We start from the raw sequence: 13675 nt of genomic DNA on the forward strand, positions 1-13675 counted from the left end.
CGGGACGAAGATCCACCACATCAAACGAAGCGCACAGCTGTGAATGTCGGACTAGCGAGATTGCACAAAAGCAAGTTGCATCACCAGATTCAGTCGTTGCCGAGAAAAACCTCAGAAATAGAAATGTAGTGTCCTTTTACACAGATAGATAGCAGCTAAAACAGGTACTGGGCGATGCCCAGGACCCCAGCAAGGCCAAGTGGGCCCCATATGGTTTAAAAGTGGGCAGAAAATATGGGCAACGATTGGGTTTGTTTGCAGTTTTTGTGGTGGCCCAAGATGTGTTTACCCACATTAGTTTAAGTAGGGATTCAGTGGGTAGGCTCGCTACGCTAGCCAGCCACCTAGTGGACATCGGAGCTTGCTAGCTCACAACAGCTAAGCTTGTTAGCTCAATTCAGCGGAGCATATTAGCTTACTACAGTGGAGCTCACTACCTCGACACAGAGGAGCTCACTAGAATGCTGCGGCAGAGCTCAATAGCATGCTAAAGTAGCGCTCGCTAGCTTTCTAAAGTAGAGCTCACTAGCATGCTACAAAGGAACTCACTGGCCTTCTACCGTGGAGCTTGTTACAATGCAACAGTAGCGCTTGCTAGGTTGCTACAGAAGACCTCACTAGCATGCTACAAAGGAACTCACTAGAATGCTACAGTAGCACTCACTAGCTTGCAAGACCTCACTAGCATGCTACAAAGGAACTCACTAGAATGCTACAGTAGCGCTCGATGGCTTGCTACAGAAGACGTCACTAGCATGCTACAAAAGAACTCACTAGCTCGCTAGAGTGGAGCTTGCTAGAATGCTATAGTAGCACTGCTAGCTTGCTACAGAAGAGTTCACTAGCATGCTACAGTAGCGCTCGCTAGTTGCTAAAGAAGAGCTCACTAGCATGCTACAAACACACTTACTAGCTCGCTATAGTTGAGCTTGCTAGCATGCTACAAAGGAACTCACTAGCATGCTACAGTGGAGATTGCTAGAATGCTTAAGTAGCACTCACTAGCTTTCTAAAGAAGAGCTCACTAGCATGCTACAAAGAAATGTACTAGCTCTCTATAGTAGAGATCGCTAGTTTGCAACAGAAGAGCTCACTAGCATGCTACAAAGGAACTCCATAGCTCACTAGCGTGCTACAGTAGAGCTTGCTATAAAGCTACAGTATCGCTCGCTAGCTTTCAACAGAAGAGCTCACTAGCATGCTACATAGGAACTCACTAGCTTGCTACAGTGGAGCTCGTTAGCATGCTACGCTGTCCACCAGGTGGCTGACTAGCGTAGTTAACCCACCGCTTTTATTCATCATTGTGAGCACCTCATTTTTGGTTAAATACTTGATGCTGATAAATCCTGACAAATGAAGGTGAAGTTTTTCTAATTCCCGTCAGGATTCCTCACCTGTGACTTTTGTTTGTCGTCTAGTAATGCCTTACAACAGCGCTCATCACTGTGTGGTGGAGGTGGAGAACTTCCTGCTGCTGCTGGGCGGGGAGGACCAGTGGAACCCCAACGGTGAGCCTCCATCCCTTCACTTTTACAACGCTAACATTTTTCTTAGCTGAGCTAACCCGGAGTCAATCTGGGAGTTTGACTCCATCAGAGATGATGTAACACTTGCAGAGATTTTCAAACACTCAAATTCAGTAAAAAAATAAATAAATCAGCTCTAAGTGGACAAACAACACTTGAATCAACACTTATCAATAATGGACACAGAAAAACAAGTGTTTTTAATGTTGACATATTTTTTTCATGTAAAAATGCTGAGATGAGGTATTTGTCCAAATTAAAAGCAGAACTCTGCCTCTGTTATTTGATTAATATTTAAAATAATATGTTTGTGCAGTTGAATGGAAGCTACATTTGTTTTAGTGGAATGAATTCCCACAAAAAGGAGGACTTTTATATGACTAAAACTGAAAACTTTTGTAGCTTCAATAATTCGTATACAGCAGAACTCTTCTGTTTGGGCAATGATTGATAAAGAAAAATAGTTTTATTGATGTTCTTATTTTGACTTTGAAGAGAAACTGAAACAAGATTATTGAACTGTTGGAAGGAGGAGATAAAAAACCAGATAAACGTGGTTTTGGTGGCTTTTCCCTTCCATAGTGGGTTTGGCAGAGATTTTTACGCCCTCCCTGACCCAACACTGTATCTTACCCGGGCTGGGGACCGGTACAGGGAGGCCCAGACCTAGCCTCCCTTGTGGGTACACAGTTTGGCAGTATAGTAGTCTCACCTAAATATCCACATCGGAGGTTATTGGGAATCAAACCCCAAACAACTTAACTATCCAGTCGCTCATTTGGTTTATTTCTGGTAACAAAAAATTCAAATGGAAAGACTTATTAAAACTACTAAAGATTTTGCATTTAAATTTGATTGGAAAAAAAGAAAATTAAAAAAAGATGATGCAATTTGACATTAAAAATAATTATAAATAGACATCTTTGCACTTATAGACATACATTCAGTTCCAATCTCGATTTCTGTGTCACGGTTTTGTGTCGGTTTGATATAAGATTATTTTATTACGAAACAACAAAAAAAGCGAAATAAATCCTTTTTTAATCTGCCAATAAGTAACTAACAATGAAGGAAAACCTTTCAGTTATCCTGGTGTAATCTAATAAAACAATAAACACTAAATCCTTCTTAAATGTAGCACAATTGTTTGACACTTTCAACATAAACATACTGGTATGCAGTACGGACGCAACGATTAGGTTTCCCTACTAGTCAGTTTAATGGTGTAACAAACAAATGGGGTCAAATCAGGATCCGCTTAAATTGTAAATTAGATTAGAATTGCAAATTTTCAAAGCAGTTTTAAACTCGAAAAAAATACATATTGAAAACCTGAAGGGATTATTGAAAATTTGAAAAAAAAATGGAAAACTTGAAAAAAATACTTAAAATTGAAAAAAAAAAAAGAATGTTTTCCATTCTTTGCTTTCAGTTCTCTGTTTTCAGTTTCATGTCAGATTGTTGAGTTTGCGCTGCTGAGCGGATCCTAATTTCACATGGGGGCGGGGCTTTGAGCTTATTGGCTACCAGAAAAACAGAGAAGTGAAAGAGAGAGAAATGATACAAGGAAAGTTGAAAGTATAAATACAATTTTTTTATTGGCAACAGTTTACGTAATTTTTTTTTTTCTTAAATTTTCAAAAAAAAAAATTCAAGATTTCAAAATTATTTTTTAGGATGTTCAATATTTTTACCTGTTAAAATTTTAAATAATTCCTTCACATTTTCAATATGTATTTTCGAGTTTAAAACTGCTTTTAAATTTTATTTTTTTACTTACAATCCCTGTTTTTCAAATTTTCAATCTGTGTTTTTGTTCACTTTACGCAGATCCTGATTTGTCCCCATACAAACGGCTCGGCTTTTGTTTCACAATTGTTGCATCCCTAGTATTTACTAAGAATGTAACTTTCTTTATGCATATGCCAATTTTAAAACGAGATTTTTTTTCTCATGATGTTTTTTTTTCAGTATGACAAGTTATAAACTGAACAATCAGATGTCTAAGAGTAGGTGGTCCATGTTTGACCCAACGTCCAATGTTTGAAACGTTTGATTGACAGATTTCATGTAGCCCATTTTCCAGTGTGGATTTCTAACAAGCTCACTCCTGATTGGTGAGAGTGGTGGCTATAGCTAGATGACTCAGACTGATCACTGCTGGCTCCAAATTGGCGTCCGTATCGCAAAAAAATGACTTTATTTGGTTGGAGGCAGAAGGAAGAGTTCTTGTATGGATGACGTCACACTCACTCTAATTTTCTCAATCAATTAATAAATCAATAAATCAAGCACCTTTCATCAGCATGCTGTAGAACACAAAAAATTAGACATCAACTTTTAAAAATAGTCAACAACTATCGTTACTTTATATTTATACTTTATATATGGAGTCAGAATGTTAAAATATAAAGTTATAATGGCATTCTGCTGATTTTGCTAATATTTCATCTACACGCTAGCTAATTTGGCTTTTTTGTTTTAGGCTGTTTTAAAGTTTAGCTAATATTTTAGCTACATGCTAGCTGTTTTGTCTAAATTAGGCTTTTTAGTGTTTTAGGCTGTTTTGGAATTTCGCTAATATTTTAGCTACATGCTAGCTGTTTTTGCTAATTTGGCATATATTACGTTTTTTTAGGCTATTCTGGAGTTTAGCGAAGATTTCAGCTACATGCTAGCTGTCTTGGCTAATCTAGGATTTTTTCAGAGATTTTAGGCTAATTAAGGATTTTGCCAATACTTCAGCTACATGCTAGCTAATTTGGATTTTTTTTTTTTTTGTTTTTAGGCTATTTTAAAGTTTAGCTAATATTTTAGCTACATGCCAGCTGTTTTGGCAAAATTGGCACTTATTAAGATTTTTTTAGGCTATTCTGGAGTTTAGCGAAGATTTCAGCAACATGCTAGCTGTCTTGGCTAACCTAGGATTTTTTCAGAGTTTTTAGGCTAATTTAGGGTTTGGCTAATATTTCAGCTACATGCTGGCTAATTTGGCTTTTTTTTGTTTTTAGGCTATTTTAAAGTTTAGCTAATATTTTAGCGACATGCTAGCTGTTTTGGCTAACTGTCATTTTTTGGCTAATTTGGCATCTAACTATTATTTTAATTGGCTATCAGTTTCAGCGTTTCAGCTATTAGCTTTAGTGATTTAAGCTATCAACTTCAGCATTTTTAACTATTAATTTCTTAAAGCTTACATCGTTCACACTAGCATTATCGCAGTTAATGCTATTTATCTAGTTTTTAATTAGTTAGTTTAAAGCTAATGATGGTTAAGATGTGTGTTCTACATCTACTTTGTGCATGACCCGATTAGTCAACTAATGGTAAAAAATAATCGGGGATTGGTCGACTATTAAAATAACCGTTTGTGGCAGCACTATAAACAAGTTAAAACAATAAAACGTCATGATATACAATAGGTTAAAAGCAAAAACAACAAGCAAAAAAATCACAAACATGTTCAGGATGAGTGGCTGATCAAATTAAAAGCTCTAATAGTCTGAATCATCTGTACTGTGTGGATGCAAACCCTGATAAATATCCAAACTAAGTCGATGCTTTATTTTATTTCTGTTGACAGGAAAGCACAGCACTAATTTTGTCAGCCGCTACGACCCCAGATTCAACAGCTGGATTCAGTTGCCCCCCATGCAGGAAAGGTAGGCTTGTGTCTGATGGATAGCATGTGTATTCTTAGATTTTTGGTTTTACTTTGAAAAAAATTGTAGAATTTTTAAGTTTTTTTGTTTCATTTTAAACGATTGGTACATTTTTAATATCACACCTTTATGAACTTATGAACAAAGCAACCAAATACATATTTTGTGTGACTTAAGTGGCCATGTTTGGTGTAGGTTGATTGGTTTTGTTGTGTTGACACATTTTCAGGAGAGCCAGCTTCTTCGCCTGCCGCCTGGATAAGCACTTGTACGTGATTGGCGGCCGGAATGAGACAGGCTACCTCTCCAGCGTCGAGTCCTACAACCTGGAGACGAATGAATGGAACTACGTGTCATCTCTGCCGCAGCCTCTGGCCGCCCATGCAGGAGCAGTGCACAATGGGAAGATTTATATATCAGGTCAGGAGAGGCGCTGTCTCGACACGCACACATCATCCATGCAACAGCAGTTCCCAAATAGATGGGCTGCGTGCACGAGCTGAACCAAAAACATGATTATTGTCCAATTTTTACCAGTTTTCTCAATAAAGTAAAAGCAGGAAAAAAGATTAATCATAGTAAACGATATTTTCTCATGTTACAGATCATGTGTGCAAGCATGTTTGACAGTTCTATATTTACACGTTACAGGAGGAGTGCACAATGGCGAGTATGTGTCCTGGCTGTACTGCTATGACCCAGTAATGGATGTGTGGGCTAGAAAACAAGACATGAACACGAAGCGTGCCATTCATGTCCTGGCTGGGATGAACGACCGTCTTTATGCCATTGGGGGAAACCATTTGAAAGGTAAGCCCTGCGGCCCGTTGGGGAATAACAAAGATAAAGACGTGTATTTTATTTAATTTTTTTCAGGATTTTTATATTCAACAGTCTTAGTTCTTTCTCTCTTCTGTCTTTTAATGTGAAAGTAAAGCAGAACGAATTTCTTTGCTATAGAGCCCGGTTTCATTTAAAAGACCTCTAAATGCAATCCTGGCTCTTCATCTCTATCATGAGCTGTCATGGAGTCTGATGATTGCTGACTGCAGGGGAGTTTCTGAGCAGCTCTTTGTGTGTGATGGATGTCTTTCAGTAGGACTTGTGTGTAAAAAGGTAATAGTTAGGGTTTTATAGCCTTTCAGAGACAGGAGAAAACAAAACAAAGATTCTTGAACATCTATCAGCAGTGATTCATTTTGAAAGAGTTGGAAAGTGTAATATTACGTCTAAAGCCGAGGTGTCAAACTTAATCGTACACGAGGCAACAAAACTTGCCTTTGAACGCAGTAAAATTATGCTTTTTACGCCCGTCTTGGGACGACACAAGACTATGATAGTACAGACATTAGACACATTATCGACCATAATTTTACATGTTCCCAGAGTCAGTGAATGCGGTTACCCCCCCTCATCGATTTTGATTGGTTCTTCATGATAGCCCCGCCCCCACGCACCAGAACGGGGTCAAAAGTGTCAAACCTGAAATTTTCCGATTCAAAACCAGAAAAAAAAGAGTCGAAAGTAAGATTTTTTTATACTGAAATTTTGAAACTTAAAAACAGAACATTTGAAGCTAAAAATAATTACGTTTATATTAGAATGAGAATAGAATTAGAATATTAGCATGTTGGTTAAAGTAAGCAAACTTTATTTAAAAAAAACAAGAAAACAAATAAGTATTTATTCAACAAAAGCTACAGTTGTCCTGTTCTTTTAATGACTTAAAGAGTCAAGAGTTTCACCTAATTTTTTTAGGAATATAATCTTTGTTATTTGACTTCATTATTACTCATGGATTTAATAAATGGCTAGTAAAATATAAAGAACTCCAATTAGAAATTATAAACCGGATTATGATAGCTAAAAAAAGAATTAAGTAGATAATAATGGGGGTGAGATAATATAAACTCAATATTTATGATGAAGAATAATAATAATGCCATCATTTATATGTCCATGTGGATGTACATACAGTATATGGAAAGTTTTATTTTTGAGCCATGATTTATTGTTTCATGTTGGATGTATCTATGTATAGATTAGGGATACCAAAAGTATTCACTCACCCATCCAAATGATCAGAATCAGGTGTCCTAATCACTTTGCCTGGTCACAGGTGTATAAAACCGAATGTTGCTCCTCTAAGTCACGGTTCAGAGGGCATGTGGTCTGTTAAATGAAAAAGAAAAACAGCACACGTGTTGAGCTGCTGGTAGCATTTCAATGGTAGGATTTAGTCTATTAATATTCACAATATAAACATCTTCAATGTCCACATAACCATAACATGACCTCAAATACTCCTCAACAAATGTCCAATTACATTTCTAAATAATAATCAGTCCTTCCACTAATCTTTCTTCGATTCTGTTGACAATATACAGTCATATTTATCGCACTTTAATGTAAAAATGAACAAAATGTTTATTTTTAAGTAATTTAACTCTGTATTTTAACTAAAATATTAATGTTGTCAAAACTATTTCCAATTGTTTAAATTGTAACATATTTTAGACTTCTTTAACAATAATATAAATAAAAATATACATGAATTATAACAAAAGTACATGCTAAAAAATGGCACAGTTTCTTCAGTCTTTCTCATAACTGCCATATTTAAATACAATACCTTGATATCATTTTAGTATTTGAACCCACAATATATACATTCAGTAACACACATAACTCTAGTAAATATTATCATGAATGAAAAGCCTTTCATAAAGAATTTAACTCCAAAATATAAAAGTTAATTTCACCATTTTCCAGTTTAAACTAGTTTCTAGAATCTTCTTCTACTCCCGATATACTTGACGGCTAGCATTAGCGAGTTAGCTTTAAACACACTTTACTTGTCCTTTTTATATTTTCTTGCAACACGCGTTTCAGCTCTTTCCACATTAACCAACGAGATTATCAGGCTGAATTTTTGCACATTACTTTCTACATGAACTGTTTACTAACCTGTGAAATGGAAAAGAAACACATCACGAGTTGAGCTGCTGTTAGCATTTATTCTTCCTTTGGTGCGCGTCTACTCCACATAGTTGTGCGCTACGCTGCCATCTAGTGGACAGTTTGGGAATAGCAATAACTTAATGATTTGGAAAGGAACCATTCAAATCACAATTAAATTCAATTAAACTTAAAAAATGTAAGGGGCACCAGTTTGTATTTAAACTACTTTACAAGCCTCTACACAAGCACTCAGTTTTTACAAACATTTATAAAGAATTGGCCTCTCTCAGGTGAATTCTGTGAAACTGTCATAGGATGCCAGCAACTCAGCCATCATGTGGTAGGCCATGTAAACTGACGGAGAGGGGTCAGCGAAAGTGCAAAGAGATCACCAACTTTCTGCACAGTCAGTTGGTACAAAACTTCACATGACCTTCAGATTAGCCCAAGTACAGTACACAGAGAGCTTTCCATGGAGTCACAGTCTATGTCCGAATTCCCACCCTACTCCCTACTAAAAAAGTACAAAGTGCAGAACTATCACATGGATTTTAAAAGCAATTTTGACACCATATTGATCCTTTTTTAAGTTTAAACAGCAAATATGACATCACCAAATTTACAAAGTGAAAATGTAGTCAATACAAGCATTCTACAACTTCCATTTATGACTCCACTGATGAAAACGTTGATGATTGATTTAAAATGTAATTTTAAAGATACACATTTTTTTCACAAAAATGTTTCAACTGCAATGCATTGTGGTCTATATTTGCCAATGCCAAAGTATTCTGGGAAATTTCTAGGGCACTCGATTTTGGAATTGTAGACTGGGACAGCACTAAAAAATGGCAAAAGCACTTTACTTTATAGTGCACTATACCGTGAGTAGATAAGGAATTCAGACATAACCATAAACAGATGTCGTAAAATACTCATATTGATTAGATTTTCATGTTGTGAAATCGGTGATATCATATTTCCCTTTAAAAATAAAAAAAAATTGTGAGCTTGGTGTCTAAATTGCTTTTAAACTCCAGGGCACTTGATAGTGCTGCAAATATAGTTTTTTAGTAGTTAGGGATTGGGGTGGGAGTTTGGACATAGCCATAACTTGGTTTGAGGTGTAAGTAAGATATCTTCTATGGATGATGTCACACTCACTCACTCCAGTTCTCTGATCCAGTCAATGAAAACATTTGATCGGTCTCACCTTCCTGTGACAACACTACAAAAACCAATCAATCGAACGATCAATCAATTAATCAACCTATCAATCATTCAAATCCAGAAACCCTCCAGTGCACTAAGTTGACAGAGCTCTTCCATACCAGCCCACATTAAAATCAGCTTTTCAGCAAATGAGACATTTAGCTAAAAAGTTATTATAAGAGCCTTATAAAGTTATTGAAGCCTGATCTAAAATATAAAACATGTTTGAAGTTGTGCTCCTGGTCTCTTCTCAGGATTTTCCCACCTGGATGTGATGCTCGTCGAGTGTTACGACCCAAAAGCAGACCAGTGGAACATCCTGCAGACGCCCATCCTGGAGGGTCGCAGCGGTCCGGGCTGCGCCGTTCTGGATGACAGTATTTACCTCGTGGGAGGCTACAGCTGGAGCATGGTACGGAGCAAACCTTAAAACATTTATGTGAAATGAGTAGAAACAAGAGCCTGCCACAATTCTCACCGATTATTTTTTCCGATTACTTGACTAATCGGGTCACATGCAAGGTGGATGTAAAACACACATCTAAACCATCATTAGCTTTAAACTAACTAAAAATAAAGACAATGAAGATGATAGTAGTCGCTGTAGATGCTGAAGCTCTCTCCTGAAAATGGTGATGCAATTTACTTTAATATTTCTAATAATTTACTAAAATGCAAAAGCTATTTGAAAATTTTTAAATTTGCTATAAGACTTGACATTTTGCAAAAGACCTATGAAAGATCACTGAAGTTGACCTAAACTGTATTTTGTAGTAAAATTGCTTAAGAATCTCTAATAAATGCTAATTCCACAAAAACATTTAGTATGTTGCCTAAATATGAGCGAAGCTCAAAAAATATGGCTTAAAAAACCCCAGTTGATGTCAAATTAGCCAAAAAGCTGGCACATTGCTTAAATAGTAGCTAAACACCAAAATAGCCAAAAAATCCTCAGTAAATTAGTCAAAGACGTTAGCCTGTTGATGAGATAGAAGCTAAACTCTAAATTAGCCTATAAAAAACTCAGTAGACAACAAATTAACCAAAGAAAAGTTAGCATGTCGCTAAAATATTAGCTAAACTCAAAATTAGCATTAAAAAATACTCAGTAGATGACAAATTAGCCAAAAAGCTAACACCGTGCTTAGATACTTACGAAACTCCAAAATATCCCAAAATTCCTCAGGAAACTAAATTAGTAAAAACATTAGCTTGTTGCTAAAATAGAAGCTAAATTTTTAAATTGGCTAGTAAAAACCTCAGTAGGTAACAAATTAGCCAAAAAAAAGTTAGCATGTCGCTAAAATATTAGGCAAACTACAATTTTTTTGAAAATTACCATCAAATATTAAAACGTAGCCCATGAATATATTTAAAGGCCTGTTTCTAATCTACTTAAAATTTCAAAATTTGAACCTTCTCATTCATTTACTATGGGGCAAATTTTGCTCAACATTTCATAAACTATTAAGTTTATGAATACCAAAAACACAAGCGGTCGGCTGATGTCCTGAACGAGACGAATTTTTTCCAACAAAGATTGCTGAAATTGCTGAAAGTGTGATTGAGTTTTACTTGCCGAAAAATGCACGAAAAGCAGCAGGAGAATCACTACAGTGTGAACGCTTTGAAGGATTCACACTATAGTAACGCTCAAAGCTTTATTCAACTTTACTACACTCTGACTTCTAATAATATAAAGTAATTAATCGTCTATTTAATTAGTCGTTGATTGTGTTAATTGTCAATAAGTCGTGGATTTGTCGACTAATGGTGGCAGCCCTAGTAGAAACAAAATCAGGAGTAAAAAGTAAATTTATGATTTATACATTTTTGTCACTTTTTACCCAAATTGTGGCTTTTTTATTTAAAAAAAAAAACTTTGCTGCACTGTTGATTTTCAACGCAAACAACGCTTGAAAGATTGAAGATGCTTTTTTTTCCTCCTCAGGGAGCCTATAAGTCTTCAACCATCTGCTACAGCCCCGAGAAGGGAACGTGGACAGAGTTGGAGGGGGAGGTGGCCGAGCCTTTGGCGGGCCCGGCCTGCTCCACCGTCATCCTGCCCGCCTGCCTTCCTTTTAACAAATGACAACTAATCCACCTGATGGGCGGCGAGGGCGAGGAGCAGGATAGCGACTGGGGGGAAGAGCATCCTTAAAGAAAAAACACCAACACTGATGACAAACCCTCCATTCGCTCGACGGAGGACTGTATAAATTATTTTTTTACCGAGCACTTTCGTTTTTCTGTACAGACGGATAAAAAAAGTAAAAAAAAAAACAAAAAAAAACGTGACCCCTGCGTTTGATGAGAAACGGTCGCTCCCACTTTTTTTGCTTTTCTTTAAATGGATAGTGAGTGTTTTTGACTTCTCTTCTGTAGCACGCATAGTGTTGAGCTTATAGCGTTCAGACCCATTTTATCTCGTATTTAGTAGCAGCAGAATTCCAGCTAAATAAGGTGGTGTTTCATTGACTCACATCAACAGTTTTACAAGGGTTGGGTTTCTTACATTAACTGTGATGATAAATGTGTATAAATATTCATCAGTTTTGTTAATAATCTCTGCCTGAGTTGTTCGTTTATACAACAGCTGTCTTTTTCTGAGAAAAAAGTTAAAAAAAACTCACACTGTAAAAAAAAACTTAAACCAAACTGCTGACAAGCTATGAAGAAAAATGTACTGTAAATATACCTGGGAGCACTTATAAATATAAAAAAAGTACACAACAACACCCCCAGTTCTGGTTTAATCATTATTTTAAATAAATTATCACATATGAACAGGAATCTTGCCAAACGTTTTTCGCAGTTTTCCTCTGTGCCACAGGCAGGGATAATTAAAGAATTGATTTCCTGTACAGAAAAATTGTTATAAAATGATTGTACAATCAGATTGTAATCGCTGGCAGTTCATTTCTGGGTGGGCAAAAGTGAGAACATGTTCTTCCTTCCTAGTTCAGACGAACAGGCCTGTTTATGAGGTCTTTGGGAGGAAAGGGGAGTCTTTTATGTATAATAAAAACCAACACGCAGATGAATGATGCACTATTTGTGAACTTTTTCCTTCAGCAAAGTTCACTCAAATGTACCGTTAATTTATGTGCTGTGTTTTACAGATGTGCAAATAAATGCAGTTTTGTCTACATGATTTAGGTTGGATATCTTGACTCGGAATATTATCGCAGTTCCTGTTGAATCCTGTTGGTTTGTTTTTTTTCCTCTTGTACATAATCGCCTGCAGTGGAACATTTTTGTGCACTCAAGTTTGGATTTATTCTCAAATCCTGTTATGTCCTTTGCATTTTAGAAAAAAGAAAATAAAAGAACTCTTGATGATTAAAATAAAAACTTTTGTCTACTATGTTAAAGTCCCACTCCAACTATATTTTTTCTATTGTAAAATCATTCCCAGTGGTCTTTTAATTATGATTATGCAGTTTTTAGCCCAAATTAAAACGCCTGTGTCATCTTTTAAGACATATTATGGGCAAAGCAGCAGGAGCTCTGAGTTGAGACTTTATGAGCAGAGGCTAGCCCCACTAATTTCCCATCAGCCCTTTGTATGAAACTGTTAATGGATCTGTTAATCTGCAAGTGGATGCATCAGAATTGGGGAGGAGAAGGGAGACTTTGAGGCCCGCCCATGGTAGCTTCTGCCTCACAAACATGAGGTTTGTTCAAACAGCGGGTTTTCATCTAGTTCAATACAGCAGAGCTTGCTAGCTCGCTACAGAGGAGTTTGCTAGATCGCTACAGCGGAGTTTGCTAGCTCGCTACAGTGGAGCTTCCTAGCATACTACAGCGGAACTTGCTAGCTTGACACAATAAAGCTAGCTAGCTTGATACAGAGGAGCTCGCTAGCTCGATACAATAAAGTTAGCTAGCTCAATACAGCGGAGCTTGTTAGCTCGCTACAGTGGAGCATGCTAGCATGGTACAGCGGAGCTCACTAGCTTGATACAACGTAGCTCGCTAGCTCAATACAGCGGAGCTTGCTAGCTTGCTACAGTGGAACTTCCTAGCATGCTACAGCAGAGGTGGATAGCTTGATAAAATGGAGCTTGCTAGCTTGATAAAGAGGAGCTTGCTAGCTCAATACAACAGAGCTTGCTAGCTGAATATAGCGGAGCTTGCTAGCTCAATACAGCAGAGCTTGCTAGCTGAATATAGCGGAGCTTGCTAGCTCGCTACAGTGGAGCTCGCTAGATAAATACAGCACAGCTTGCTAGCTCGCTACACCGGAGCTTGCTAGCTTGATACAACAGAGCTTGCTAGCTTGATACGGAGAAGCTCGCTAGCACAATA

The 13675-nt window shown here is 37.0% G+C and overlaps 1 protein-coding gene and 1 long non-coding RNA gene across 3 annotated transcripts in view; one reads left to right on the forward strand and one right to left on the reverse strand.

Annotated features, from left to right (window-relative positions):
• Positions 1-12696, forward strand: part of klhl14 (kelch-like family member 14) — a 22501-nt gene extending 9805 nt beyond the window's left edge. For both annotated transcript variants that reach the window (XM_024273145.2, XM_024273144.2), the window contains 6 exons: positions 1422-1511; positions 5113-5191; positions 5421-5611; positions 5843-6001; positions 9619-9776; positions 11316-12696. In XM_024273145.2, the coding sequence (XP_024128913.1) occupies positions 1422-1511; positions 5113-5191; positions 5421-5611; positions 5843-6001; positions 9619-9776; positions 11316-11456 (818 nt within the window). In that variant the 3' untranslated portion in view covers positions 11457-12696. The remainder of the gene's footprint in view (positions 1-1421; positions 1512-5112; positions 5192-5420; positions 5612-5842; positions 6002-9618; positions 9777-11315) is intronic.
• Positions 7267-9743, reverse strand: LOC112147050. Its single transcript, XR_002919381.2, has 3 exons — positions 9630-9743; positions 8159-8260; positions 7267-7363 (listed from the first exon to the last, which is right to left on the reverse strand). It is a non-coding gene; the product is annotated as an uncharacterized LOC112147050 (long non-coding RNA).
• Positions 12697-13675: the final 979 nt, after the last annotated feature.

Source organism: Oryzias melastigma, linkage group LG17 (genome assembly GCF_002922805.2).
Source record: "Oryzias melastigma strain HK-1 linkage group LG17, ASM292280v2, whole genome shotgun sequence".
In the NCBI taxonomy this organism is placed as follows: domain Eukaryota; kingdom Metazoa; phylum Chordata; class Actinopteri; order Beloniformes; family Adrianichthyidae; genus Oryzias; species Oryzias melastigma.